This window comes from Lonchura striata, chromosome 9, assembly GCF_050655825.1.
Source record: "Lonchura striata isolate lonStrDom1 chromosome 9, ASM5065582v1, whole genome shotgun sequence".
In the NCBI taxonomy this organism is placed as follows: domain Eukaryota; kingdom Metazoa; phylum Chordata; class Aves; order Passeriformes; family Estrildidae; genus Lonchura; species Lonchura striata.
In genome coordinates, this window is record NC_140711.1 from 4,122,356 (window position 1) to 4,149,920 (window position 27,565).

A 27,565-nucleotide genomic window follows, 5' to 3' on the forward strand; every position below is an offset into this window, starting at 1 on the left:
TGTGCCTCTGTCCTGCTCCCTGAGATGGGATTTGTGTGGCACTCACTTCCTGGATGAATTATCCAGGGCAGGTTTATGTGGCTGGGTTCACAGCCCTGCCCGACCTTCCAGAGTGGGTACAGGACAGAACAGAGTCCCAGACAGCTCCAAAACAAAGTCCTGATGCTCTGCACCCATGGAGATAATTCATCCAGGAAACACCTGACAGTTTAAAATGGTTTTAAACCTAATGTAAAAATGAAAGTTTTACATCAACAGAGACAGCCAATGCTTTGGACACGTGCCCAAAAGGCAGCTGTCCCCTCGTGACTCTTCACCCAGGGCAGGATCTGCTGAATTCCCAAATCCTCCAGAGAAGTATTTTTGATTCCAGAAGAAAACTGCTCCCTCCCCCGGTGTAAAGGTTGGCTTGCCTTCCACCACCAAATACCTCTGTTTCTGAAAATACTTTTTCAGCAATGGTGACAGGTTTAGCCTTAGAGAAAGGACTCCTACATAAGTAGAATTTGACCTACACAAATCTTGTTTACTGGTGTTTTCTGAAACCTGTCCTGTTCACAGATAGATGATCTCTTTTTATCTCCCCTGTTCTACCTACACCACTTTTCTGGTCCTTCAGAGAGACATGAAAACAAAAGCTACACTACAGTCTTAAATTACAGGGCCACAGGCGTTCTATGTTATTTCTAGTTAAAACTGCTGTTGTGCTCAAAAAGAGATAATAGATGGGTAGGAGAAAGTTGAGGAGCTTGTTGACAGATTAAGTCAAATTGTAACTATGATGAATATTATTTCTGTATTACCTAGGCTTAAAGAGGTTGAAGCAAACAAATTAATGATTTTTTTTTTTTCTTTTTACTTGTTGTTATAATAGTGGTATTCCCTCCTAGGCTGCCAGAACGAGCCTGGGGAAAGTTCTAATAGGAAATCCCATCAATCAGGGGAAATAGTACATCTCCATAAGAGGTTATTCTCATTTTCTAGAGTAGCTATCTCACATATTTTGCGTTAGAAGTGGAAACACAATTTGACGGAGCTAATGAGGCAGTGAGACGGTGCCCCCGCCGGTGCCGGTGTGCGGGCAGCACCGACCCCGGGCAGGACGGGCAGCACCGAGCCCGGGCAGGACGGGCAGCACCGAGCCCGGGCAGGACGGGCAGCACCGAGCCCGGCAGAGCGGTGTGCGGGCAGCACCGACCCGGGCAGGACGGGCAGCACCGACCCGGGCAGGACGGGCAGCACCGACCCCGGCAGTGCGGGCAGCACCGACCCCGGCAGAGCGGTGTGCGGGCAGCACCGACCCGGGCAGGACGGGCAGCACCGACCCCGGGCAGGACGGGCAGCACCGAGCCCGGGCAGGACGGGCAGCACCGACCCGGGCAGAGCGGGCAGCACCGACCCGGGCAGGACGGGCAGCACCGACCCCGGGCAGGACCGACCCCGGGCAGTGCGGGCAGCACCGACCCGGGCAGAGCGGGCAGCACCGACCCCGGGCAGGACGGGCAGCACCGACCCCGGCAGAGCGGGCAGCACCGACCCGGGCAGAGCGCAGGGCGCTCCTGCAGGCATGGCCCGGGCGGCGCTGCGGCTGCCTTATGTAACAGGTCACAGACCAGCGGCCTTTCCTGCCTCCCGTACTTGCGGGACTGCTGAACAAAGCGCCTGCTACTCTCCGTTGCGGTTCCACGGCGTGAGGTCAGAAGCTGCGGAAGAAAAGACAAAGCGTGACCGCCGAGAGCCGCGGCCCGGGCGGAGGCGGTGCGTTACAGCCCCGGGAAGGCGGCGGCGGCGCGCCCCGCTCCCGCGGGCCGGGCGGCGCCTGACGTCAGGAGGGGCCGGGCCGGGCCGGGCCGGGCCGGGCCGGGCGGCGGCGGCGCGGGCGCGGCAGGTACGGCCGGGGCGGGGCTGGGCTGGGCTGGGCTTGGGGGCCGCTCCGGGGAGCCGCCAGCCCCGCCGAGGCCCGCGGGGCGCACACCCGGCCGGGAGCCGGCTGCCGGCGGCGGGGAGGGCGAGAGCGGCTCTCGGGGCGGCCCAGGCCAGGCCGCTGCTGGCGGGCACGGGGCGGAGCCGCCGCCGCGGAGGGCCGGGGGCTGCCGTGGGGCTGTCCCGGTGCGAGCGAGCACCGCCGGCAGAGGCTGGGAGCTGGCCCACGGGGAAAGGGCCTGCGCAGCTGGGCCAGAGCCAGGGAGCTCCAGAAATAGAAAACGTGCGCTGTAGGGAGCGGGAGGGGCGGGTGGGGTCACGTCTGAGCGCGGTTCCGTGCGAAGGGACCGTGTCTGCGGGCGCTGCTGCTCTCCGCCGGCTCCGCGCCGCGGCTGCGGCTGCTGTCCGCCCTCTCCATCTACACCGACTGCAGGACCGGGCCCAACTGCTCTGAGCGGAATTGCTCTAGTGATTGCAAGCTGCAGGGAGAAACGCTTGATTTGTTTAAAAGTGTGCTTTATCAAGAAAGGGACTGGAACAGACTGTTGGATACTCCGCGTTATATTCCGTACAGAAAACTGCTGTTCTAGGGAGCAGAAAGGAGTCGTCCCACTCCTTTACTGCATCTACCCCTAACTCGAGTTCACTTTAGAGTGCTACTACTTTTAGATTTCAGTCTCCAAAACACTTTTGTTCATATTCGTTATAAATTAATTTAGCTTTGGTTAAGTCTCATGGTTTAACAAGCAAATACTATTCAGATGCAGCTGATCTTGCTAGGCTGTCTCCTAGCTCTGCAAATATGCTTTTAAACATCATGTAGGGGGAGTGTGAATACTGTATAGGACTTCAAATGAGCCCTGTGCTTAAAAAGGACAAGGAAGAATATCTAATTCTTTTTGCACCTCCTACTTTAAGTGCTGGCAGATTTTTCTGTGTGATTCCTTGCTCTCACTCCAGAGCTGAAGTTTTGGGCACTTAAACTCAATTGGGAAAGGAGTATTTGCTGCCTCTGAGGTTACGTGCAAGGTGCTGTACAGCTGCTGAAGCCCCATTTGCTCTTGTAGCTTTAGACAGCTCTGAGACTTTGTGAGCTGTCCATAATCACAGGCAAAACTCAATTTGTCAAGAGAGAGGTTTTCTTCTTTGGTTCTTCCCCTTTTGTGTCTAAGTTAAATCTAATTATGCTATTGTGTAACAGAGTCGGTTTAAAGGTAGCAACAACATTCCATGGCCTTGTCTAACACTTGCAGCAGAACTGAAGTTCATGCAAATTCTTTTCTGGCTTGTAGACTATGAAACAGCCTCCAGAAAGAGTGATTTCACATTATTGGGCAAACTGGAAGGCATGGAAGCACCATTAGAGATGCTCATTCCTGTGAAAATGAAGAGCAAATAGGCTGTTTCCTTGTAAAGGAGAATCAAGGGGAAGAAGCCTGTGTTGGGGTGGTGGCAGAATGAGCCTCAGGTCCTTTGTACTTTGTTATTCTGGAAGAATTAATTGGCCTCTCTTTCTGGAGCTCTCTGTCTGTGTAGGGTGACAAGAGCATTCTCAGACCCCAGAGCAGGACCAGATGACAACAATTAAAGCAGAACAGGAATCTGGTGCTCCCTTTCAGAAGTGGGCTCTCAGCAGAATCTTTCTTTTCCCTGCAAGCTGGTACAAAAGTCAAAAATGGGGTTTATGCTGGAGTTCAGACTTTACCTGCAGGTGGTTCTCACCATCATATCCAAGCCTGTACAGGATGTGGCATTCCTTAAATATGAAATCCTGATGGTTATAAATCTTGTGTGCTACAGTATTTGTTCAGTTGTCTGAAGAGGACACAGTTACAAGTAATACCCCTTAGGTCAGGAAACACATGGATCCTTAGTAACTTCATATTTTACTAGAAGATTACAAAACTCTTCTTTTTCTCCCTTCTCAGCTTTAAACACATTCTGCTGAGGTTTGCTGGGGAGGAGTTCCTCTGTCTATCAAATCTTCTATTGCACCTTTCACCCCTCCATGCCCTCCCACCCCTTTATGCTGCTACAAATAGAATGTTATTTGTTAGGTTTCAGTATCGTGTCTGTCTCTCCCATTGGCTTACAGGCCCCACAAATAATTTCTAAAAAGCAGCCTTCTCAGGGGAGGCTTAAAATGCTTCTGTTCTTCCTCTTCTAGTTCAATTGCATCTGGATAGTTGAGTTTTTATAATCTCTTTTAAAATAATAATCAGAACACCATTAGGCTATAAAATAAAACCTAATTTTCCAATATATCCCACCTTTGATGTCTTTTTTCAGCATGCTCATAAACCAGAATGCAGTGGCCGAGTACTTAATGTCACGTGTGATAACTTGAATTTAACACAGAGTCCTTGCTATGCTATTTCAAGCTTCATTTAAAAGCTGAGGAGAACTCAGAATCTTACTTTATAGGCTCATCTTTTACTTACTTTAATCCTTAGAGTGAGCTAGTGATGATTTGAAAGAAAGAAATACAAGTAATAAAAACAGCTTTCTCCTTCCTGTTTAAGATTAAACTGTTTCAGCTTTTGTTTTGACTGGACTTTGAGCCAGTGAATGAAAAACACAGAAGAGGAAGTACAGAAAAAAAAAAAAGAGAGGCAGGTAGAAGTGAGGCTGCTTGGTAACTTGAGACTGCAGAATACAGGATGTACACGTATGCAGAGAGAAGGACTTTAAGGAACTGGTGGTGAGTCAGGAAGCAGTCATTGCAGTCTGTTCCCCATTTTGTAAGAGCAGTAGCTGTAGGGTTTTGTTTGCCAGTTCATCATCAAGGTGGTCTCTGACAGTCGTGCTGGATCGCAGCAGTTGCACATTTGTTCTGTCCTACACCACCAGTTGTGCTTACTGGGTATCTTCAGCTGGGATCTGCTGCGTCTGACACATGAGCTGGGTACATGCAGCTCTAATAGATGGTACTGAGATGCATATTTCTAATTTATTATTGTGAAATACTGACAGCTGCTTTTCTCCCTCCTCCCCCTTCCTCTTCAGCTCACGAGATTAAGCAACAATGGCATTTGTGAAGAGCGGATGGCTGCTCCGGCAAAGTAAGTCATGGGTCTCTTTTCCTTCTCTCCCTGTTCACTGGGATTTCCTCAGAAAACATCAGAGCAGCTGAGTAATTCCCAGGTTTTCTTAAAACAAGTAGTTCTGTGGGTTGTTTTTGTTGGGTTTTTTCCTTTTTACTTTTAGGACACGTCACATAATGACGTGTTGTGATGGCATTCCCACATGACCTTTGGGTACTCTAATGGGAAACAGGATATAAACATATCTGAGATGTCTGACTGGCATTCAGCTTCAGATGCTGCTCTGTAATTAGTGCTGTATAAGTGGGGTCTTGGAAACTTTACCTGACACCTCAACTTAGTGTCTTTCAGTTAATCATGTCCTCTGCTTGTTCCTGCAGCAAGCTATAACACAAGCATCAGGTCATGCACTTAAAATAAAACCAGTTTTGCTTTGAATTCTAGATGAAATATGGCACCCAATTCTCTAATGTTCCCAAGTGGGGATGTTGTAATACAGGATTTTGCTTGGCACTTTGGAATGTTGTTTGAGGCAACTGTGAAGGATTTCTTGGTTTATTTTTTATTAACTTTAGGACAGAAATATTTCCCGATATGTGTCCTCAAAAGTGATTGTCTGATTTTTAAGGTACTATTTTACGACGCTGGAAGAAGAACTGGTTTGATCTATGGTCTGATGGCCGCTTAATATTCTATGATGATCAAAATCGCCATGACCTAGAAGATAAAATCCACATGCGAATCCACTGCATCAACCTCAGAGTGGGGAATGAATGTCGAGGTAATCATGAAACCTTCAGGATTTGTGTATCCAGAGATTCTTTACAACTTCAGTGCCTGCCCAGCATAGCACATACAGTACTCCTGAAGATTTAAACGTGTCCAAAGTGTGTGCAACTTCACTGTTCTTGAATCCCCCACCTTCCAAAAAAAACCCAACCCCACCAACTCCTAAATTGCTTTGGAGACACTCAGGGTGTGGTATCACCATGTGATAGGTTAGGTTAGGTTTGATACTTCCTGTTAAAACTCAGAACAGTGTACAATGCATGCAGGAGGATGGGATGTTCCCAGCAGGACTGTGTGTCCCAGTCAGAGCGTTCCTGGTGTAACCACAGTGCTGGCTGGACAGAGAGGCACGGCTAGAAATGGGAAACCTCAGCAGATGTTTTTCCTAAGTTCACCTCTGGCATTTGTTAGTGCTCCACTTGCTGCTGACACAAGGGAAGGACACAAGTGCTGGACAGTACCATTGCTAAGTATGGATTGGTTCTGCTGTGAGACACTTGGATTTTGTAGAAAAGGTGTTCAAAGCTGCTTACTTTCAGGATACTCTGAAGATTAAGAACAGGTTATTTCCTTCTGGGACTCGTTCTGATGCCATGGAAGGCAGCTACAACTGGCCCTTGTTTATTTTGTCCAGACTTGCATAAACTGACTCCCTTCTTGTAGATGTGCTTGTGTAATGCTGTTTATACTCATAACTCAACTCTTGTTTTTCTCACTCAGATTTCCAGCCTCCAGAGGGGAAGCAGAGAGACTGTTTACTGCAGATTGTTTGCCGTGATGGGAAGACAGTCAACCTCTGTGCAGAGAGTGCAGATGACTGCCTGTAAGAAAGCCAGAGAATAACGGTTTTGCTGCTTCTTCCTCTTTTATCCCTCTCCCTAGTTATTTTCCTTCCTTCTAACTTTCAGAGATACATTTTAAGAAAGTTTTCAAGCAAATAAAAGCAGGTTTGCAGTGGCAAAAAACCAATATCTTTCCTAGAAGTTGTCTAGCTCATGCAAACTAACTGCAAGTTAAGTCACTGAAAACACTCAAGGGTGAGGAGGAGTAGAAGAATCTGACTAACATGATCAATGCAAGACTTTCTTAAACAGATTTTTTAAAACTTTTGCAATTCTTCAATAGCACATGATGTGGCATGAGCCCAAGGACACCCCAGTGGCAGTAGGAGGAATATTGCATTATTGTGAACTCTGAGCTGAGCTGGGCTGTAGAATTAGATAACTTGTGTGATCACTGTTTGCCAAGACGTGTGTTCCAGGGAGCATGCTCCCAGCCCCGTGGCAGGGGAGGAGCTGGGTGAGGTGTACCTCCCTCCTGGGAGGTGCAGTAGCACCAAGGCCCTTGCTGTAATCAGCACAGATGAGCTTTTCTGCTGGGGTGCATATCTTCCCATTACCTCATCCTAAGCATGACTGCATATTTCCTACCTGTTGTGCTTGCAGCAAGGACCTCCAAAACTGCATCCATTCCTCCTCTTGTTCCTCCTTGTTCTTTCTCAGCTCTACAAAGAAAGTAATTATTTCTTAGACTTGGTATAACACTTGTGCATTTGAGCGTCTCATTCTGCTTTGACACATGCAGTATATTAAACTCTGCTCCTGCAGTGCCTCTCGTTGCTAACCTTGTTTGTTTCATTGACCTGAAAGAAAAATGTGCCATTAATTTTTATCCGTGTTCCACTAACCGATGGGGTTTTTTTGCAGGGCATGGAAAATTGCTCTCCAGGATGCCAGAACAAACACAGTGAGTGTCCTACCTAGACTTTATACTGATAGAGAAGCAGCACATCAGTGTTCTGGGTAGTCCAGCAGTTTAGTTCTGAAATCGTGTTCCATCCTTCTCTGCTAGAGAAAAACAGGGTCATGAGCATGATAGTAAAGCTTGTGGGTGGGGAGAAGAATGATTCTCTGGATCACAAACACATCCTTGCAGCCAAGTCCAGGCAAATACATACTGTGTGGAAAATAATGATTTTAAGGAATCATTTCACTGGGTGGAAGGGAATGTTTGGAAAGCTGGTCTCTGGGCACTGAGGCTGTGGGCAACAAGCAAATCTTCTGCAACCAGCAGAAATGAACTTTTCACTCCTAGTGTTTGTTGCCCCAGGTGGGTGCAGTGCTAAAGGAAGCTTACTACACAGCAGCTGTTTGTTAATGTAGATCCATCCCACTGTGGGATGCTTCTTGGCAGAGACATGGGGAAGAGTGAGATGCTTGGAGGGGAGTGCAGGCATGCTGAGGAGGAGTGTATTGCCTCTGCATTTTCTGCAATTTGTTTTTCCTTTAGACTGCTTTCCAGACAACTCTGCAGCACTAGCTTTCCTTGGATGACTAGGCTGAAGCAACCCGAGGTGTTTCTGTCCAGGGGAAATGCTGTGTTTTGTAGAAGCTTATCTCAGTTTCTGATGGGTCACATTAACATTACCACTGTACTGGGGCATCTGTCAGATGATATAACTTAGATTTGTAGATACCCAAAGCAAACACTTGTCATGGCAAAACTACCCCAGACATGACTGCCTCTGACTGCAGCCATGCTACACTGCCTGTGGCCTTAAATGAGAAGTGAAGGATTTGTCCTCATGCAGAGGACACAGCACTCATGGTCTGTCTGCTCTAGTTTTAGGGGATTTACCCTGCCTGTGTGTGAGATGGTGACTCCTGGTTTCAGGAAATGGGAACTGCTGTTTTCATGCTTCTGACACTGCTGCCAGCCTTGATAGATGGCTCAGAACGTGGCAGTGCTGACCTTGGTCAGCCAAGACAGACCCCAAGGCTACTCAAAGTAGAGCAGGTAGCACTCTACACAAGTAGATGCATAAATTAACATTTTCCAAAGCTATTAAAGGTGTCCAATGACACCTTTAATAGCTAACTTGGACTAACTGAGGAAGTGGGTTTGAGTCTGTACATGTGTGACACACTTTTCAAAAATTCAAGCATCCAGCAGTGCCTCCTAACTTCACTGGAATAGTAGGATGATCTCCTTAGCTTTGAGAACTGTATCATTTACAGGTGTTTGTAGGCTTGTGCATTGCTTGTTCTGAGATCCCTGTGGCAGGGCAGAACACATTTACTGCTGAGATGTGAGCAGATTTCTCAGGTGATGGAAATACCACTTCATATAGTATTTTAACAGTGTTTCAAGCAATCCTCCTTCACCATGAGTTTGACTTGGGATATAGCCGTATTATGTCCTCAGATGCCATGATTTCATCAGTCCAAGAGATAATACAACATTTGCTGTTCATTTATTAAAATGTTCCCTTGTGAATTAAAGAATGGGAACTGGCTTTCGCCTTGGAAAAAGGAATAAGAGCATCGCTGTAGATGTTGGATATTATGGGCAAGAATACAAAGGTAGTGTAAGAAATCTTAATTGTCTTTGGGAACTTACTCTAAATGGACTCGGGTACTAGTTTTGGCTACTGCATTTGTTTCCTTTACCCACTTCTGCAGAACTTGGTGATACCACTCTAGGGGGCCAGGAAGCAGCCAGCTTAGTTGTGAAGATTTCTTAAACTGAAGACAGAAAATGAGCAGGAGGGTAATTTCTATATCTGAGGCTCTGGAATGGTGGAAGGAGCCAGGGTGCTTGCACATACACATTTCCCTATCTGTGGCACACACACAGGGAAAAATTTGATGTCTTCTTTCTGTGGCTGATGAGGAATTTGTATTCTCCCAGGTCTAGTCTCCAGGTACTTTCTTTCTGCAGACTTCACAAGGTACTCACTGCTTTCTTAACACCCAGTGTGGCTAAAGGTTACTTTTTCTTTGGGGTCGTTATGTTTTAATCCTTAGACTGCTCTGTCTGTCTATAGGAACAGGTGATAACTGCTCTTTATCCTTGGTGTTTAGGGCTATGTGGGATCGGATGTGATGTATGATGAGACAGCCATTTCCTCGGCCCCTCCTCCCTACACAGCTTATGCCACACCATCACCTGAGGTAAGAGTTGCAGTCAGGAAGCATCAACATGAACCAGGCAGCAGGAACAGCCTCCTTCAAGCACTCACAGAGTGCTGCATTGTACTCTTGTACTGAGCTTTAAAGCTTTTTTAGCAGAGAGTAAGGCACTAGCAGTCTGTTGCTGCTCTTATTTGAGATGGATTTCATTTGAAAGGGATGAGGCATATTTGGTTTGGAGGTGTATAAAGGGTGGCTGCTCAGTGAACTTGAAAAATAAAGGTTCTGAGAGACAGGGCAGAATTTATTTGGTTGATCCTCAAATATATTGGTCATGCAGCTTCTAACATAAGGAGGTGTAACTACACTTCCATGTTGTGCAAGCACTGGAAAGATGTAAGATCAGGAGTGTTTGAAATAGGGTGTAGTGACTTTTGACACACTTCTAACAAATAATGATTTTGTTGTACCAAGAGGTCACAGCAACACAATAACTCTAGTTCCTGGATGCACAGTTTTTTTGCAGTGAAGGAGCAGCTTTGGGACCAAACCAGGATATGTTGGGGATTTCTGGATGTGCTTAGTGGTGTGCAGTGATATGTGAGAGGATAGTTTGGAGCACTATTGCTTGTTGCACTATCTGCTCCAGACTCTCACTCTTGTTAAGAAAGAGTTGTGCTGCTGGAATCTTCCTCTGTACAGCCTCCTCTTTTGGAGAAAAAAAAAAATTCTAAAACATACAGCTGTAGATAATTTGTCTTTAATCTGATATTTGCTTGCAGCATACCCTCTTGGAGGGCTGGCTGGAGATTTTTGGGATCAGCTGCTGCCTTCCTGGCGCTTCTGAGCTCCCCAGAGAGCTGTTGTTGGCATGAGGGCAGAGAATAGAAGCTGGCAGGGCTGCTGTGCCTCAGCCTGATGATCCAGGCCCTGCCTCTGCCATTGCCTATCCAGGAAAAGAAGAGAGCAGATGCTGCTTAGGAGTGCCCTTTTTTCCAAGCAGCTGTTCTGAATCCATTCCAGAAAGTAGATTGGCTATAGCAGGACATCCTGGATACTTCAGTGAAACTTTAATTACATTAGAAATGAAGGCAAATTGAACAGTGTGCTTGACTGGATGCATAGCAAAGTGTACTTGTGTAACAGAGCTTTTTAATCTCCCCAGGTTTATGGCTATGGCTATGACCAGTACAATGGTGCATACCCCCCAGTGGGCCCTCAGGTCTTCTATGCCTCCAATGGACAAGCTTATGCTCTGCCCTATCAGTATCCATACCAAGGTAATCAGCCACATCCTCCACATTCCCACAGAAGCTATTTGAGTCAATCTTTCTGGCTTTAGCTCTATTCATCACCATCCTTTACCAGCCACCACTCCTGCACACAGAGAAAGAAACCTGACCTGTAACTGGAACCCAGTCCACTCACCCTTTCACAAAAAAGGGGACTGAAGTGAAATTGATATTAAGGGATTTAACCTTCCCAATGTGATCTCAGCATGGTTACATTGCTTAATGAACTCCTTTTGAACCATACAGAACTCTATCTACAGCCTGTTTTCTAAGGAAAGGTACAACAGCCAGAAGAAGATGGAATTTTGTGATTCAGTATTTCATATTGGACATTGATTGAGCTGTTCATTCATCTGCTGCTCTTAAACCTAGTTTAATTATTTAAATGCAAGTTTCAAAGGTAAATCCACTCCCAGAACAAGGCTGTAGGTGGTTCCTTCCCTGTGTGCTGGAATTGCTGTAAGGTAGCATTTTAGCCACATAAAATCTGTTGCTCTGTTCAGGTTTATATAGCTTTCAGTCTCAAAAACAGGAAGCAAAGAGTAAAATTGTAGGGTGTGCTTTTGATCACAGTCACCTTAATTTAAAGTTAGTTTTGCACAGAGCCTCAGTGCTACAGAACTGGGGCTTTAGATTTGTATGATAAGAAAAATGAGAAAACTAATTGTTTATGATCTAGCTCTGCAAACAAGAATCTCTACTGAGAATTTTTTATTTCAGTTTTGAGGGAGATTTTGTTTTCCATTTGACATTTTTTAGGTTATTTCACTTGCCCTTTCCATTTTTTGTTATAAGCCTTTAAAGCTTTTTAAGTTTTCTTCATATAAGTTACTGAAGTCCTAAGATACAAATGATACACATCCAAACACAGAGAAATGTGTGTTATGTTGGTTCTGAAAAGCAGTAGCTTTTTAAAAACCCAAGAACTATTTTTAAAACATTCCAGCAGGCCCTGGAACTCAAGCCAAACCCATATGACAACAATGCAGCATCAGACAGTAACTCCCCTGAGCAGTTTGCAAGTCAGTGTGTTAAGATGCTGGTTACTGGTTGGGCATAGTAGCCAAGGCTCAATGTTTTCCTTCAGCAGAGTCACTGCAGCTAAACCTTAGGGTTCAGATTCACCACAGCTTCTCACTTAACCCCTCTACCTTCAGCTCCATTGCCCCTTCTCTGCAGTGACATAGTCCTTCTCAGGGGGGAGAGTGCATTGCTGAGAGTCAGTGAAAGCCTTTGCTAGCTGTATTTAGTTGCATTACCTAAGAATCTGTTACAAAACACCATTGTGGGATTTTCAAGAATATTTAATCTCCCTGAAATGTCTGGAAGGGAAATGAGTACTGTTACGTTTGCTTTGCAGCTAGGAGCTAATCAGAAAACATGACAGGTGAAGCTGGTACAAGTCTGTTACAGAGCAAGGGTCAGTCAGTGGCCTCTTGAGTCTAAGGTTAATTTATTACTGCTGGCCAATTTTCATTTGAACAGAAATGTAGCACCTGTCACCACCCCACAGATCAAGATGTGAAGGCAGAATTGCAGTAGACAGTAAATGTAAATAACTGATGCACAGTTTCAGACAAATGACTGGCTTGAGACCTGCTGAAGATTTTTTCATGGGGAGGGGATAAGGGGGAAGAACTAAACTATTTGCCTTAACTTTAAGGCTGAATCAATTTTTAGACCCGTTTCTTACATTAAATCCACAAAGTGAATACAAGTAATTCATAAGTTCTTTGCAGAACAATGTTCACTTTTACATTTGTGATGAGTTTTCCTCACAGATGTTAAATTGTTACAAGGCTAGAAGTGTTGTTAGGATTGCCCTTGGATTTAATTAATGTGGAGGCTGAGTCCAAAGCAGAAATGTATTCTACCTGTGCAGCTGACAAAGTATTAGTATTCATTTGAAGGAAAAAGGTGAAAGAACGGCCTGTTTTGAAATTGCAGAGTATGGTATTAAGATGCACATTTCTTTTGCCCTCCTCCCAACAACCTCTTATTTCCTAGGACCTTATGGCCAGCCCCCTGCAAACCATGTCATCATTCGAGAGCGTTACCGTGACAGCGATGGAGATCTGGCACTGGGCATGCTGGCTGGAGCAGCAACTGGAATGGCTCTGGGATCACTCTTTTGGGTCTTCTAGATTACCCTTTCCTTATCTCTGTAGTTCCAAACCCCTTTATTGTGTGCAATAATATATTGGCAATGTTGTTTACTGTTAAACTTTGAAAAATGCAATAGTTATTTTTCAGTAGTGACATCTTAATAACTGATTCTTAACTGTCTTAATGAGAGTTTAAAGGCACCATTTAGTTAAGTGGTTTGAAATGGCATGTGCTGCTCTTGAATTCTGGTCTGATGTTCAGAATTATAAGGATCAATATGAGCACCAGTGTCACTTGGTAGCAGTTACCTGCTTTATGAACAGACTGTTACTATAAACACCATAGGAAAAAAAGATTTTTTTTTGGGGGGAAGGGTCTAAGATCTAGTTCAAATAAGAGATTAACAGGAGTCCTGCATTAGTATACACATACTACTGGCTTTTAAACATTCCCTGGAAAAATATAGAGCTCAGCAGAGATTCCTTGGCATTAGGCAGTCTGCCATGCTTGAGTTTTTTTTTGTTTTCAAACTTGCCTGTAGATGGTAGTGTGTTTTCTTAGGTGGAGCCCTGTACCTGCCTCACACACCATCCAGGTGAGCTGTCTGAGAATGTATGAGCAAACACTAGAAGCAGCAGCACTCCTCAATTCTTTTATTCTCCCAGAATGTGAATGACCAGTGGCAAGGAAGAGCAGTGTTTGTTGTTCTAGCTCCCTCTTTATCCTGGATGACTCTTCTCTGGTCAGATGGAAGTACTGGATTTTTAGCTTTGCAGGTGTCTGCAGAACAGCAGCCTCAGACAGTGCAGCAGCTGCATTGTTAGGAACCAGCCATTGTCTCTGCTCCTTACTGCCATGGCTCTGCAGAGGCTGCAGGAGGAGAAGGAAGTTGAACAGCCCTTGCTCTGTTGGGCCTCCAGCCCCTCTGCAGGCAGGAACAGGAGGGGAGAGATGAGCAACACAAGCAGACCTTGCACACAGGCACTTTGGTATCAGCTGCCTTGCCAGGGCTAGGATAAGATGCCTGCCTCTTAGCCACCAAGGTTTTCTGAGCCAGGTTCCTTATTTGCAACTAATTTTGAGCACAGCTGAGGCTGGGTTTGTTGCATGTACATTTCCCCCTCACATTCAGCAGGTTTCCCTTTCCCTCCATGACTTGTTGAGAAAAACACTCCAAGTGTTTTTGCTTGTATGCGTGGTTTCTCTAGAGTGTGCTGTGCCCTGGAGTGCAGCTGTTCTGTGTGTTACGTGGCCTGTTCTAATCCATGCTGAGCTGTGCTTGGCACAGAAAGCAAGCTCTGAAGAAATGCAAGGGCTTTCTTGTTCAGGTAAATGAGGCAGGGTGCATAAGTTGAGTTCTTATAGTAAGAGGACTTATTTTTATACTTCCACTTTTAGCTTCCTGTATTTGCATACTGTTTTAATGTTAAGTCTTACTTATGCTTCCATTATGCTTCCATTTAGAAGAAGGTTAATTTCCTTATGGTTCACAGAGTTTCATGTCAGGAAAGATGAAAACAGATGAGAACTTGAACCTATATAAATTTAGCTGAAGCCCCAATCTTCTCCATTTCATCCTAAAATTCTCCTGGCTCTGTCCTATGTATTTAAGCAATACAGGTCCTGGACAGGAGTTTTGGGAGCAGCCAGGGGAAGCACAAGGCTTTCATGAGCCTTAGGAATAACTCAACCAAGTGGAATCACTGGAAGTAAACAGACAGATGGAATTGTGGCTGCTTTACTAAGAGTGGCCTAATCCAGGGAAGGTAAACTGCTTTCAGGAAGCTGGCTCTGAGCTGTACACCAATGTTGCCAGCATGTCCTGTCACAGGTTAACACAAGCTGCACATGTTCTGCCAGTCAGGAAGGACATTCTGGAAGTGCAAAAGAGGACTACAGTGAAAGTTTCCTGTTGCTAGTCCAAACCAAAATAAATTGCAGAAGCTGAATTACTGAAATTACTGAAGCTCTCTTAGAGACCTTGGGGTCAGAAAGGGATGGAATGTAAGTGAACAAACGTGTCTGCCCTTTTTAAAAGCCCTCTAAAAGGTGAATTTGAATACAGGTCTATGCTGCTGTTTGGTTTGTGCTGTGCAATAGTGAGTTCTGCAGAATGCATCCATCTCCTCTTCTTCCTCTATGATTCTTAACTTGTAAGGAGTAGGGGAGAATAAAACCACTAGGCATTGCATGGTTTTTTTTAAATTTCCTAATGATTGGGAAAGGATAACAAAAGGTAAATCAGCTGGGTTTTTTGTTTTGGTTTGGGCTTTTTTATTTTTTCAGAAGAACTGTTAGTCATAGCAGGGGAACATGTCTTTTGTGTTTTCAGGAGATAACTCTGTCTAGGTCCCTAGTATCTTCAAGTGAAGGCTATAAAATAAAGATTGTTGATTGCAAAACATTCCTGGGTTGTAATTAAAAAGAAATGATCTTTTAAAAAGTTCAAATGGAAATAATTCTTCATTAAGAAAATAACCTTACACTTCTCAATGGAAAAATACACTACAAATTGAAGCCAAAGATCGTAGTTTTGTCTTGGAAACAATAGGCTGCTTTTATACAAAAATGATGAACTGTCTTCCATCTCAGAAGCACAGGCATTTAGAACCTAGAAAGCAAGTGTACAAACTTGTGCTAGAGCCTGAAATCAAGAGCACAGTTATCTTCCTGTAGGTGCTTGTAGCTTTTCTGATCTCACTGCAGAGACAGAAGTAGCAACATCCTAGTGCACAAAGCAGCAGCATGGGCATTGCCACCTGAAGTCCCTGGTTGTTGAAGCTCAGACTTGCTTCCTGAAGATGTGCCTGTGTCTCCTGTTGCTCAGAAACAGCAGAGCTTTGGTCAGATCCACAGGAATGTCTGGCTGGATGCACAGTCGTGACTCAATAGCCTTTCTCTGCCCAGCTCTGCATTTAATGTACCTGCAGTTGGTGTGGAGGCTGCTGTGAGCTGAAGGAGATGGCTTCTGGGGCTTGGAGGGACAGCCATGCCAGGTTCTGCAGACCACTGATACCATAGTGATGGGAAGAGGCAGCAGGTGTTGCAAGATCATTTTCCAAGCAGATTGAAATGATAGTTTGTTTCTGAACAGTGCTATTCATGACTATAATTCCATTGTTATTACAATGTATTGTAATAACAATACATTGAGTACAAATGTTTGCTTTGTACTCAAGCACACATTCCTGCTTTGGGCCCAACGCTTAAGCCCCCTAAAGCAATGGGAGGTTCACAAGTAGCACAATGGCCCTGTTTTTGTGCAGTGCACACTGTCAGGGAAGGATAAATCTGTTATACAGCAGTGCCAGTCTGTTCAGAATTGAGGAGGTCACAAGTCCACATGTTTGTCTGGGACTTGTTATTTTTGGGCTTGCAGTTGTGGACAGCTGGACAGAGCCAGGCTTCCTCAGAGTGGGGTAGGAATGCTCAGCCTTCTGGTAAGTCTGACCACATTAAAGAGATCAACCAGGGTTATTGGTGGTTATTCTTAGTTACATGTGAAGACAAAGCTGTTGGCTCCTTTTGCATGAATTTCAGAGAAAGCCAGTCTCTTCTAGTGAGTGGGTACAGGCTTATGGACTAGGGAGGAGGGGTGGGCAGTGTTTCTGTACAGAACAACTGCACTGACTTCCAGCAAAGACACATATTCCCCAGTGCTGGAGCACATTCTGAGCAGTGTCCAGATGGAGCTACCCTGCATGTCATCCAGCCCTGGCTTACTTTGTTCTTCAGTGAAGATTCAGTAGGTGATGGAACCAGCTACACAAGTGGAGTGGAGGAGAAAATTCACACGCGTGTTCCTCAGATGTGTTTGTGGTTTTCCTCCTCAGCATAAGACTGTGTAAGTCATGGAGGGTAGCATGCAACAAATTTCTCCTCCAGAACCTTTATGTTCTTGTGCACTCCCTGTCTTTACTGTAGCTTTTACTGTATGTCCTCATTCTCCTTATTCATTTATAGCAAAATAACCATAGCAATAAAATTCATATTTAGTGTAATTATTTTGTCTTGACATGTTTGCTAGCCTTTATTCAACACTTCTCATTTAGCTGGAGTGTAGACAGCTCAGGCTGACATACCTTGAGCATCTCAGTTACCATTTAATAAGTGTGATGTAAGGTCTGTGAAATCAGCAAAGCAACTCCACACTAACACCACTATACCAAGATTAGAATTAAGACTTATTTCTTTCTAATGGAGTTGAAGGCTTTGACTCAGAAGTGCTTAATCTTGGATATATGCAACACTGATCCAGATTTACTATTTTACATTGTGTTATCATCAGATTTGTACTGTTTAGTGTAAGACTAAGCTGCTTGGAGCACAGATGTTGCTCTGAGCAAAATGCTACTGGTTGCTTTACTGGTATTTCCTGTTTATGAATTGCTAAGACCAGTTGGGTACAATCAATAAGTTTGTTTTGACAAAGACACTAAATGACCACAGCTAGCTCTGCCTCCTAAAGGCAGACAATCTTGCATATTTGCAGGGAATTAAACTTCCTAGTCCAAAGGACCACAGTACATTTTGTAAAACAGTATCCCTGCTTTGTGCCCATATAGTTTTTACTGCTGAGGGGTAGTGGGTTTTTAGCCTCCAGACCGGGGAAGGAATGAAAACAAAACTGCTATTTCAACCCATCAGCTAGTGTCAGAGTATGCATTGCTTTTCTCCCAAGCACACTATGCTGACTGTGCCTGTTTTGCCAGTCAGCAGTTCCATGTGATGGATTTACTAGACTAAGCAGGACATCACGTATACTGAACCCTACCTGCCCAAGCTCACTTTTACTAAAATTCTCTGCACCAGAACAAGTCAGGGAACTAGATTTGCTGTGCCAGGCTTAGCAGCTCCACACCTTCCTGAGCTTCCAACAGTTTATTCCTTCTCCTTTTTGTGGTTGTAAAATGCGACTGCCATAATTAACTCGAGTTGTATTCCTAAAAGTACCTGTATTTGTCCCTCTCTCCTGTTGCAGTTCTACTGCACTGCATTGCAGTGAGCTCAGTGTTCCCTGAATTTCGGTGGAGCTGAGAGTGTCCCCACACCGTGTATGCTGTGAGCAGTCACTAACCACAAACCAGAGCTGGTCCCAGCTGGCTGTCACAGACCCAGCTGGTTTGGAGCCTCACAGGTGCCACAGAGCATCTCACTGGATTTCAGAGTTTTTGATGTATCTCTAAAAGGCTTCAGGACTCACAGGGCACATAAAAACTCCAGTGTATCTGCATTAATAATTTCAAGTTTAAGAGCCATGTGATGATTTTTAAGGTGCAGACTGGGAAAGTTTCAGAGCAACAATACTGAGCTTAATCTGACTGTGGTGGATAGTCAGTCTACCCAATCATCTGTGTACTTTGTGTACCAAAACTAGCCATGCATTTTGCAAATTATGACAGGCAAAGTCAAAAAGAGTGACTCCTGATAAGCCCCCTGAGCTTTGTGGGGCCAGGTGCGTGGGGCTGAGGTGAGTTTATCCTAAGCAGTGGCTGCATCTCCTGCCATCCATCAGCTGTGCCCCTGGGTGCTCCCAGCTGGGCAGGCCACAGCCACCTCCCAGGTTTGGAGGCCAGCGGAAAGCCCTGTTCCTAACTGAGTCTACCCTTCCTGAGCTCATGGATGACACCAAGCTGGTTGGGACTGTAGATCTGCTGGAGGGCAGGAAGGTTCTGCAGAAGGATCTGGGCAGCTTAGATCCATCAACTGAGGCCAGCTGTATGAGGTTCAATAAGGTGAAGTGCCAAGTTCTGCTCTTACCCCCTGCAGCACTACAGGCTGGGCACAGGGAGGCTGGAAATTGGCCCAGAGGAAAAGGTCCTGGGGGTGCTGGTCAGTAGTGGCTGAATGAGCCCAGGTGGCCAAGACGGCCAAAGGCACCTGGCCTGTGTCAGCAATGGTGTGGCCAGCAGGACCAGGGCAGTGATGAGGCCACACCTCGTGTGCTGCGTCCCGCTCTGAGCCCCAGAATTCAGCACCGAAATGCTGTGACCAGTGTAGAGAGGGGAATGGAGCCGGGGAAGGGGCTGAGCACAAGTGCTGCGAGGAGCAGCTGGGGGAGCTGGGGGTGTCCAGCCTGAGCAAAGGAGGCTCAGGGGGCTCACGGCTCTGCACAGCTCCTGACCAGGAGGCTGCAGCCAGCTGGGGCCGGCCCTGCTCTCAGGGAACAGCACAGCGTGAGAGGACATGGCTGGAGGCTCAGGTTGGACATTGGAGGAGTTTATTTCCGAAAGGTTCACCGGACAGTGGGACGCCGCGGGGCGGCGGAGAGCCGGGGCTGTGCGAGCGCGGCCTCGCGCGGCTCCGCCCGTAGGTGGCGCTGCGGCCCCGGCGATGGCGGCCCCGGCCCGCCCGGCGCCGCAGCGCGGCGCGGCCTTCATCAAAAGCAGCTTTTCGTGGCAACGCTCAGGCACACGAGTGCAATGAACGGCATTTCCATGCCAGATTTCCATGCTAAAGTCCCCAGCTGCTTCAGCTGAAGAGCTGTTTATGATAAAGTGATGGCGTTTTTCTCTCGCTGGAGGTGCAGGGGTACTTGGGCTGTCCTGCCTGTTCTGCCAGGCCAGCAGATGACAGGTCCGAGCCGCCCAGAGCAGCCCCTAAACAGGAGCAGCCCCCCAAAAAACAGGAGCAGCCTCCCAAAAAACAGGAGCAGCCTCCCAAAAAACAGAAGCAGCCCCCCAAAAAACAGAGCAGCCCCCCAAAAAGCAGGAGCAGCCCCCCAAAAAACAGAGCAGCCCCCCAAAAAGCAGGAGCAGGCCCCCAAAAAACAGGAGGAGCCCCCCAAAAACAGGAGCAGCCCCCAAAAAAACAGGAACAGCCCCCCAAAAAACAGGAGGAGCCCCCCAAAAAACAGGACCAGTTCCCCAAAAAACAGGAGGAGCCCCCCAAAAAACAGGAGGAGCCCCCCAAAAAACAGAGCAGCCCCCCAAAAAGCAGGAGCAGCCCCAAATAAAACAGGAGCAGCCTCCCAAAAAACAGAAGCAGCCCCCCAAAAAGGAGGAGCAGCCCCCAAATAAAAGCAGCTCCCTAAAAAACAAGAGCAGCCCCCAAAGAGGAGCAGCTCCTAAACAGGAGCAGCCCCCCAAAAATAGGAGCAGCCCCCAAATACACAGGAGCAGCCCCCAAACAGGAACAGCCCCCTAAAAAACAGGAGCAGCCCCAAACAGGAGCAGCCCCGTGGCGCTGGTAGGTGCAGGCAGGCCTCGAGCAGCCTGGCAGGGGCTGCTGGCAGAGCGCAGGAGGTGAACGAAAGCTGGTGATTGACGATGGGGAATCTGGCTTTTCCCTGCCTGTGCTTTAACAGAAGAAGGTGGGTTAGGAGCCCTGGCCTGGGATTAGGATGCTCTGGGTCAGTTTTCCCAGCTCTGTCACAGGCAGTTTGTGCGATGTTGGGAAGAGCCACTTTACCCTGTCACATCTCACTTCTCACTTTCCCAAAAGAGACACAGCGATGCAAAAGGAACAGACAAGTTCACGAAAAGCTGTAAGCTGTTCCACTCTGTGCAGGTACTGAGGACACAGTGATATCAGCCTGGGCTGACATTTTCAGAGGCCTTTGATATGATCATAAAGAACAACAATTAACAGTGTTTGAATTAGAAACAGCCTAGAATACTAGGGCAAGGGCTGGCAATTCAAGAACAGCCCATGCTTTTTTACACACAGAATATATGACATGAGGGCTGGAAGAGATTTTAACCCTTCCTGATCTAAAGCAGGCTCAGTTACATCACCTTGCAGCACTTGCAGGAAACTCAGAATCCCAAGCCCCATTATGGTCCATGGTGCACAGTCTCCCCCTGATGCAGGCAGACAGGGCCAGCCAGACTGAGCATTATTCCAAAGTGGGGGAGGAAAAGTAAAGAAACAGAATTGTTCTTAGATAGATATTTTAAAAGGAAATGCTAAATTTCAATCTATGTTTCAAGCTCACTTTAGCTATCTAGACAGGAAGGATCAATTTAGAAAGTGTTTCCCTTCAATTCACAGCAGCATAAGCAACATCAGCATTTCACTTACATTGCCATCTTTCAAACCGCTGCCGAGCGCAGCAGATGGAGATGCAATTGTGTTGTGCACATCAGACCTTGCATGATTCTGAGTACATTAATTGATTGTCTGGAACTTGAGTCTTTCCAGTACTTTATGTGCTTTTGCAATGACTGGCTGACAAGGGGGAAAAGGGAGACACAGTTGTTCTTTAACTACCCTGGAAAATAATGAGGTCGCCATTTCACTACCAGAAATTTCTCCTGATGTGCAAGTTCAGTATAATGCCATGGGATGGCATGTGGATTGTTCTCAACCTGCATGTGCAGGGTGATGAGAGGCCTGAAGAAAACACATCCAGGAAAAGATCCCTCCTACCAGCATAGGACTGTTTGCCTGGATCTGGAACAAATCCTAGTCATGATTTCTCAATCAGCTGCTCAGCATCACAAACCACTTGCAATTTCTGTGTGCCTCAGTTTGTAGATGTGACTTAGCCATCTCTCAGTCCCAAAAAAGTCCCCGTTCCCAGGAATATGATGTGTGTACGGCCTTTCCAGACTTATTCTGGCCCTTTTTACATCTTCCTCATTAAATTTAGGCAATACTTTCAATTTCAGATTCAGATGGCTGAGAAATAATCAGGAAAAGAGCCCTGACTTCCTAAACTCCTCCATAACTTTTCTGAAAGATATTCCATCAACCCAACATTATTTTTTTCCCCAAAACTTTCTTGAAAGATTATTCCCAAAGTTCACACCACAGCATCCTGCTGAGTTAAAGCAAAACTGTACACATAAAGACCAGAAGAATTCTCTTGAGTGCAATCAATAGCTGTATTTCTGACTGTTTTAAAACCAATTGTTTCAGATGTCACTGTTCCAAATCAGGTTTTGTGCTGATCGATACCTCTGACAGCTGTTCAGATAACCTACCAGTGGAACTAATTGCTGATAAAGCTATGCACTTATGCTCAGTCAGGCTAAGATGTGTTTTCCTTATGTAATTGCAATAGAAAACCTCACATTCAACCCATGCATGCAAAACACGGGGATGGGTATATTTCAGTTTAGCAGAAAAATAATTTTTTGGTGCTTTCTTTGTCCTCGCCACAAAAACAAAATCCAGAAATATTTCCATTATTTCATCTCTGTCTGTGTGCTAAATTGTAGGCATGGAAATAACTGCATTGACTTGAGTGGCATGTACTGTGCATCCTGAAATTCTTTTGTTGTTGGACAGGATAACAGTTTTCTAAAAACACAAAGCTCCCAAGAATACAGTAATAATTTGTGGAGGAAGTGGGGGTAACTCTTGAAAATGCTGGATTTGTCAATACATGGTGCAAAAGAGGCCAAAATCTTCACCAGTACAAATAAGCAGAACACTAATGAACCCATATGCCAGCCTGCTCCCTGGTTTTACAGTTAATGAAGACTCCCAAAAAGCCATTTTAAGTTAAGGAAATTCCTGTGCCATTAACAAAGCAGTCTCCTCCCTTCATCAGAATTATTACCAAATGCTTCAGAAGTGACCCAATCTTGTGTTTTGCAGAGGTATCAATATACTCCTGCATGCACAGAAACACCCACAGATGTTGCAGCACACTGCACCATATTTTAGTGGCACAGGGGGAAAGGGAGAAGTTCAAAGCTGTGGTAGATTGTCTCTGTTACAGACACTGTGGGCAGGAAGGAGAGAGGAGAGATCTTGGTTGTGGTCATATTCCTGATGCCTTGGGATTTTAGCTTTTGTATATTTCAAGTGTATAATTCTAAAACTATCTAAAATTGTTAACTGTCTTCACATTTTGGTCAAACAAAACAACCCCTCTAGGCCTGAAGCTTAAGGACACCCTACAGCTCAGGCATCAAAAGCAAAAACAAAAGTGAGTTGGGGGAGCAAACTGGGGGTAAATGACTTCATTAGCTGAAGCTGTAATTGGAGGATTAACCCCTGATATGTAAGTGGACTAAACTTAGAATTGTCTGTAAAACTGGTGCCCATTGTCCACCTTGGATGTAGCCTCTGAGAGGTTTCTGACTGCCCAGGGTGAACCTGTTTGAAGACCTTTAATAAATACCCACTTTATTTTCTTAATCTTCTCTGGCCTCTGTTCTAGGAAGCCACTCCAAGGCATCATCCCAGTAAACCTGAGTAAATGAGACATGGTGAAGCAATTCCAGGGAAGGGAAGTGTCTGTCCCAGCACTGAAGCAACTGTGAGGTTCCAAATATCGCTTGTATAAGCACTGGCAAGAGCATTTTAGTTGAGAACTCACTGCAGATGAAAGCCTACTTTGTTTACTAAAACAAATCATATTAATATTCAGACCAGAGCAGATTAATTTTTCTGTGGATTGTTCTCAAAGGACAGCTCTCATGAGGACCTTGCCTGCATTTCCAAGCAGAACCCTTCACTCTTCTGCTGAGAAATTACCATGAATACAGCAATTTCTTTCCTTTCCTTTCCTCACACTCCAGAACTGGAAATGCCACTCTTCAGTAAAAAGTAGACAAAGATGAGATTTTAATGCACTTATGTGAAACAGCAGAGCACTGCAAGCTGCCAGGGACTACAGCCAGCACCTCAGAAGAGGGAGCAATTTTAATCTTGCAGAGTCAGTAGTAGTAAGATTGCTATTTATATAAAATAGCTCATTTCCCACCCTGAATAAAACAGAGGCAGGAGCAGCCCCAAAGTTTGGTGGAACAGATGTCTGAATCAGGTATGACACAGGTGAGCATGTTCAAGGAAACCAGATACTTTCCACAAGCTCTACAACTAGAGCTCAAGTGCTGGCTCAAGCCCCTGACACATGCACCTCGCAGTCATGGTTTTACAAAATGTATGAATTAGTTTGAAACCTTTCTGCATCCCACTCTCTGCAGAGGTTCTCTTTATAGTGGAATTTTCTACCTATTCTATAAGAAAATTTAGGTAGTTGGGTTAATAATGCAGCAATTGCTGTATCTGAAATAAAACCTGTAATTAATGTAGAAAATAATAATAATAATAATAATAATAATAATAATAATAATAATAATAATAAATAATAACTAACTACTACTACTACTACTATTACTACTACTACTGCTACTACTACTACTACTACTACTACTACTACTACTAATGTATTAAACCAGCTGTCTGCATCCAAAATCTGGTCCTATTTCTGTGACATCTGAGTCTTACACTGACATATCATGAACAGCACACCAAATGCTTTAGTTTGCACAGAAGTGATTGCATTGGTATGCTACCAAGGGCTGCAAAACTGCAATTACATCAGCCTTTAAATCGAGAACAACGCTTTACATTAAGTGGTACCAATTACAGACTAAGTACCTGATGCTAAGAAAAGTGACTGTTATATTTATGTGCTTATATAACTAACAGATTGAGGAGCTCTTGCCCTTTGCTTATCTGTTGAGCTCTTATCATTTCAGGAAATGAGAATCTACCTCCACGGGTGATCTCATAAGCCAGGAAATGCAGATTTTAAAGTTAGATTGCTGATAGGCATCTTGGAATGGGAGCAGAGAGGAGTTCTGTTGTTGTGCTAAAGACAGTGCTCAAACTCCTGTGCCTGCACTGAACCCCTTGTCAGGGAATCAGTGAAGGGCTGACGTTGGAAGGCACCCCTGGAGATCATCTGGGTCAAAGCAGGGTCAATTAAAGCAGGTTCCTCAGGACTGTGGCCATTCAGTTTTGAATATTTGAAGCTGGAGACTCTACAACCTCTCTAGGCAATCCTACTTCAGGATTTAATCATCTTCACAGTAAGAGAGCTCTGTCTGTGTTTAAAGAGCTCCTAGAATCAGCAACACCAGCACCTGTGCTGTGCCACCACTCCGGAGAAGCTACCTGAACTACTGTGCTATGTCAGTGGCAGACAGTGGCACTGGTAAGTGAGGGTGGCCTTTACCAGTGCAGCAGAATTACAGCCCCAGAACAGACCGAGTCTGTAGCCCTGGGCCTGTTTTACTTTGTGCAGTGAATGAAAACAAATGCCTTTCAGACACAAGTGATGCATTCTGGCAATATTTTAGACCAGTGGTAGTTCACCAGAGCTATAAAGGCCTCCAGACTATACAGAGTTCTCAGATTTTAAGTACTGGTGGTCCACTCTCAAACCAGCAGAGCTGCAACACTGCCCTCTTTCCAAAAGATACTGCAGGGGCTGGATTAGTCTCTTGCAGAAGGGATTGAAGCAGTACAGAAGCAAGTAATGTTGTAAAAGCTCCTCAAGTGTAGCTAGGGGGTAGGGACCTTACAATGCCACTCTGATTAACCTATACCAGCTGAGGGCCACTTTCCCAGGCCCTGCTCCATCACAGGAATATGACAGGCAACAGCACCCACTCCCTCCCCTCAGCTCTGCTATGAGACAAATCTTGTTTGTTCTGCAGTTCTTTATGACCACTGGGTATATGACTTTGATACTGAGGTTTTAAATCCTTTTTTTCTGAAGGTTATTTGAGGCAGAAAGATGGTTCAAAGAAAGAGGAGACAGAAGCTTATGTGCTGTGTTCGTTGCATGCCAAGAGCTGTGATATTCCTCTGCAGAGGCCAGCCAGTGTTTGTGTTGTTGTCAGCAAGCTTTCTGCAAATTGCCGTGCAACTACTTGAATTCACAAGGCACGTGAAGCACCAGGACTAGCTCAGTGGTCGGGTCTGTGGCCGTGGTTATGTCAGTTCTTTGTAGATGATGGGGCAGGCTTTCAAAAGAGAGTAGGAGTCCTGCTCTGCAAGTCCCTGCCTGCCTTCGAGTGGTAGGTTACAATGTAAGACAACCAAAAGTCTGGATTCTGTCACCATCTCCCTAAGCTGTTAAAACCAGGTGGGGCAGTGTTATTGATCTCTTCCATGACTCATCCCTGATGCTTCCTTCCAGGGGGATATCTTCTGCTACCAGGCCATCAAGTCTCATTGCATGACTGATAAAATTCCATCATCGCACTGGGAGACTCTCCAACCAGGGGAAGGAACCAAGCATTCCTACCTGGATATAAACTGAGGTTGGGAACACCACAGCCAGCCTCACCTACTGCATTCCCAGGGAGCAAGAGCTACATAACCACCACTGGACCTTCAGAGGAAGACCAGACCCTTCTACAGGATCACCACTTCAACAGGACCACATCTACCCCTCCAACAGGACTGCAGCCACCATTTAATGGGACTGCTGCCACCACCCTGACCAACAGGGTGCCAGGTTGTATCCTGACTCTGTCAGTTTAAGCCAGTGTTTTCTGTCTTTATTTTAATTTTTCTATCAAATTATACTGACTTGGAATCTCCCACTGGTTTGTTTTCAGAGTAGCATACTCAGCTACAGCAGGGGCTGAGAGGATCCAAAGACCACCAAGAAAGTTCTGAACATCAGTGTGACACCCACAGATCACCCCCAGTGATGGGGCATCCTACAGGAGCGATCTACCCTGGCAGGAGATGAGGTGCAAAAGCTGAAGGTGTGCAAAAGCTACAGGTGTGCCACTGACACAGGAGGGGCCTCTGGAGCTGCAGAGGCAGGTGAGGCACATGCAGGCAGTTTGTGCTGTCCTGGGGGGGCTCCTGAGGGAGGGACACAGTTCTCATTGTTGCTTTGACTTTGCTGGGCACAGCTTTTCCTCACAAATGAAAGAGTTGTGTCAGGTTGTATGGTGATTTGTGTTGGGATTTCAGTTTCCTGGACTATGACATTCATCAAAGCCACAACCAGGCATCCTGGGGCCTTCAGTCAGAGCTCTGAACCACATGTAGTTTAAGATGAGACATAAGGGGACGGGAAATATCCCTGATGGCCAGTAAAATCAAGATCAAAACAGAATAATAATGAGTGAAGAGCACAGAAGAGCAAGAACAAAAGGAGACTAGAAAACAGAAATCATCAGTGCTCCCAGAAACAAAAGCACCAGGGACAAAGGCAACCACCCTGGTGCTGGTCTGTTTGGACAGTGGTCAAGGAAGTGAGTCAGTCTCATAGCTCTGCATTTCACATGGCTGTGAAAAACTTTCTTGGATCCTCGGTAATCTCACTCAGCTTCTTCATGCAGCAAACAATCTTAACCATCTCCCTCTGCTACATTTTTGGTTCTTTCTTCTTTGGCTTTCCACACACGTAACTCATTAAAAATAAGAAAATATGAGGTTTGACTGTGGTGGGTGAAGGGAACAGCTGGAGTGCATGTGAAATAGCAGGTCTCTTCTGATCCAGAATGCTGCACCACAGGAGAGCAACATAATGGAAGCTACTAATACAGTACTTTAATGATGAGAACCCCCATGCAACATCTGACTGTGTGGGTATCCATACTTTATATGCTTTGGCAAGTCTCGCTTATAATCCCACCTACAGCTGACACCATGCTGATACTTCGGGTATAGACTGGAAAAACACAAACCTCATTTGAAATGAAAGGAAGAAAAGAATTACCTTACCTAACAAAGTCATTCTACACTAAAGGGGAAATCTGCTTTTCTACTGGGTCCCAAATGACAGAAA

The 27,565-nt window shown here is 45.6% G+C and overlaps 1 protein-coding gene across 3 annotated transcripts; it reads left to right on the forward strand.

Moving 5' to 3' along the window:
* Positions 1–1,783: 1,783 nt before the first annotated feature.
* Positions 1,784–17,066, forward strand: PLEKHB2 (pleckstrin homology domain containing B2). Of its 3 annotated transcripts, none has more exons than XM_021555808.3 (8): positions 1,784–1,888; positions 4,930–4,985; positions 5,596–5,748; positions 6,477–6,579; positions 7,463–7,502; positions 9,620–9,709; positions 10,833–10,947; positions 12,967–17,066. In XM_021555808.3, exons 2-8 carry the CDS (start codon positions 4,949–4,951, stop codon positions 13,101–13,103), a joined length of 675 nt encoding a protein of 224 aa, XP_021411483.1. In that variant the 5' UTR covers positions 1,784–1,888; positions 4,930–4,948; the 3' UTR covers positions 13,104–17,066. The 3 variants fall into 3 exon arrangements, with proteins under 3 accessions (XP_021411483.1, XP_085443671.1, XP_085443672.1); XM_085587545.1 differs by lacking the exon at positions 1,784–1,888 and adding an exon at positions 4,572–4,828; XM_085587546.1 differs by lacking the exon at positions 1,784–1,888 and adding an exon at positions 4,593–4,624.
* Positions 17,067–27,565: the final 10,499 nt, after the last annotated feature.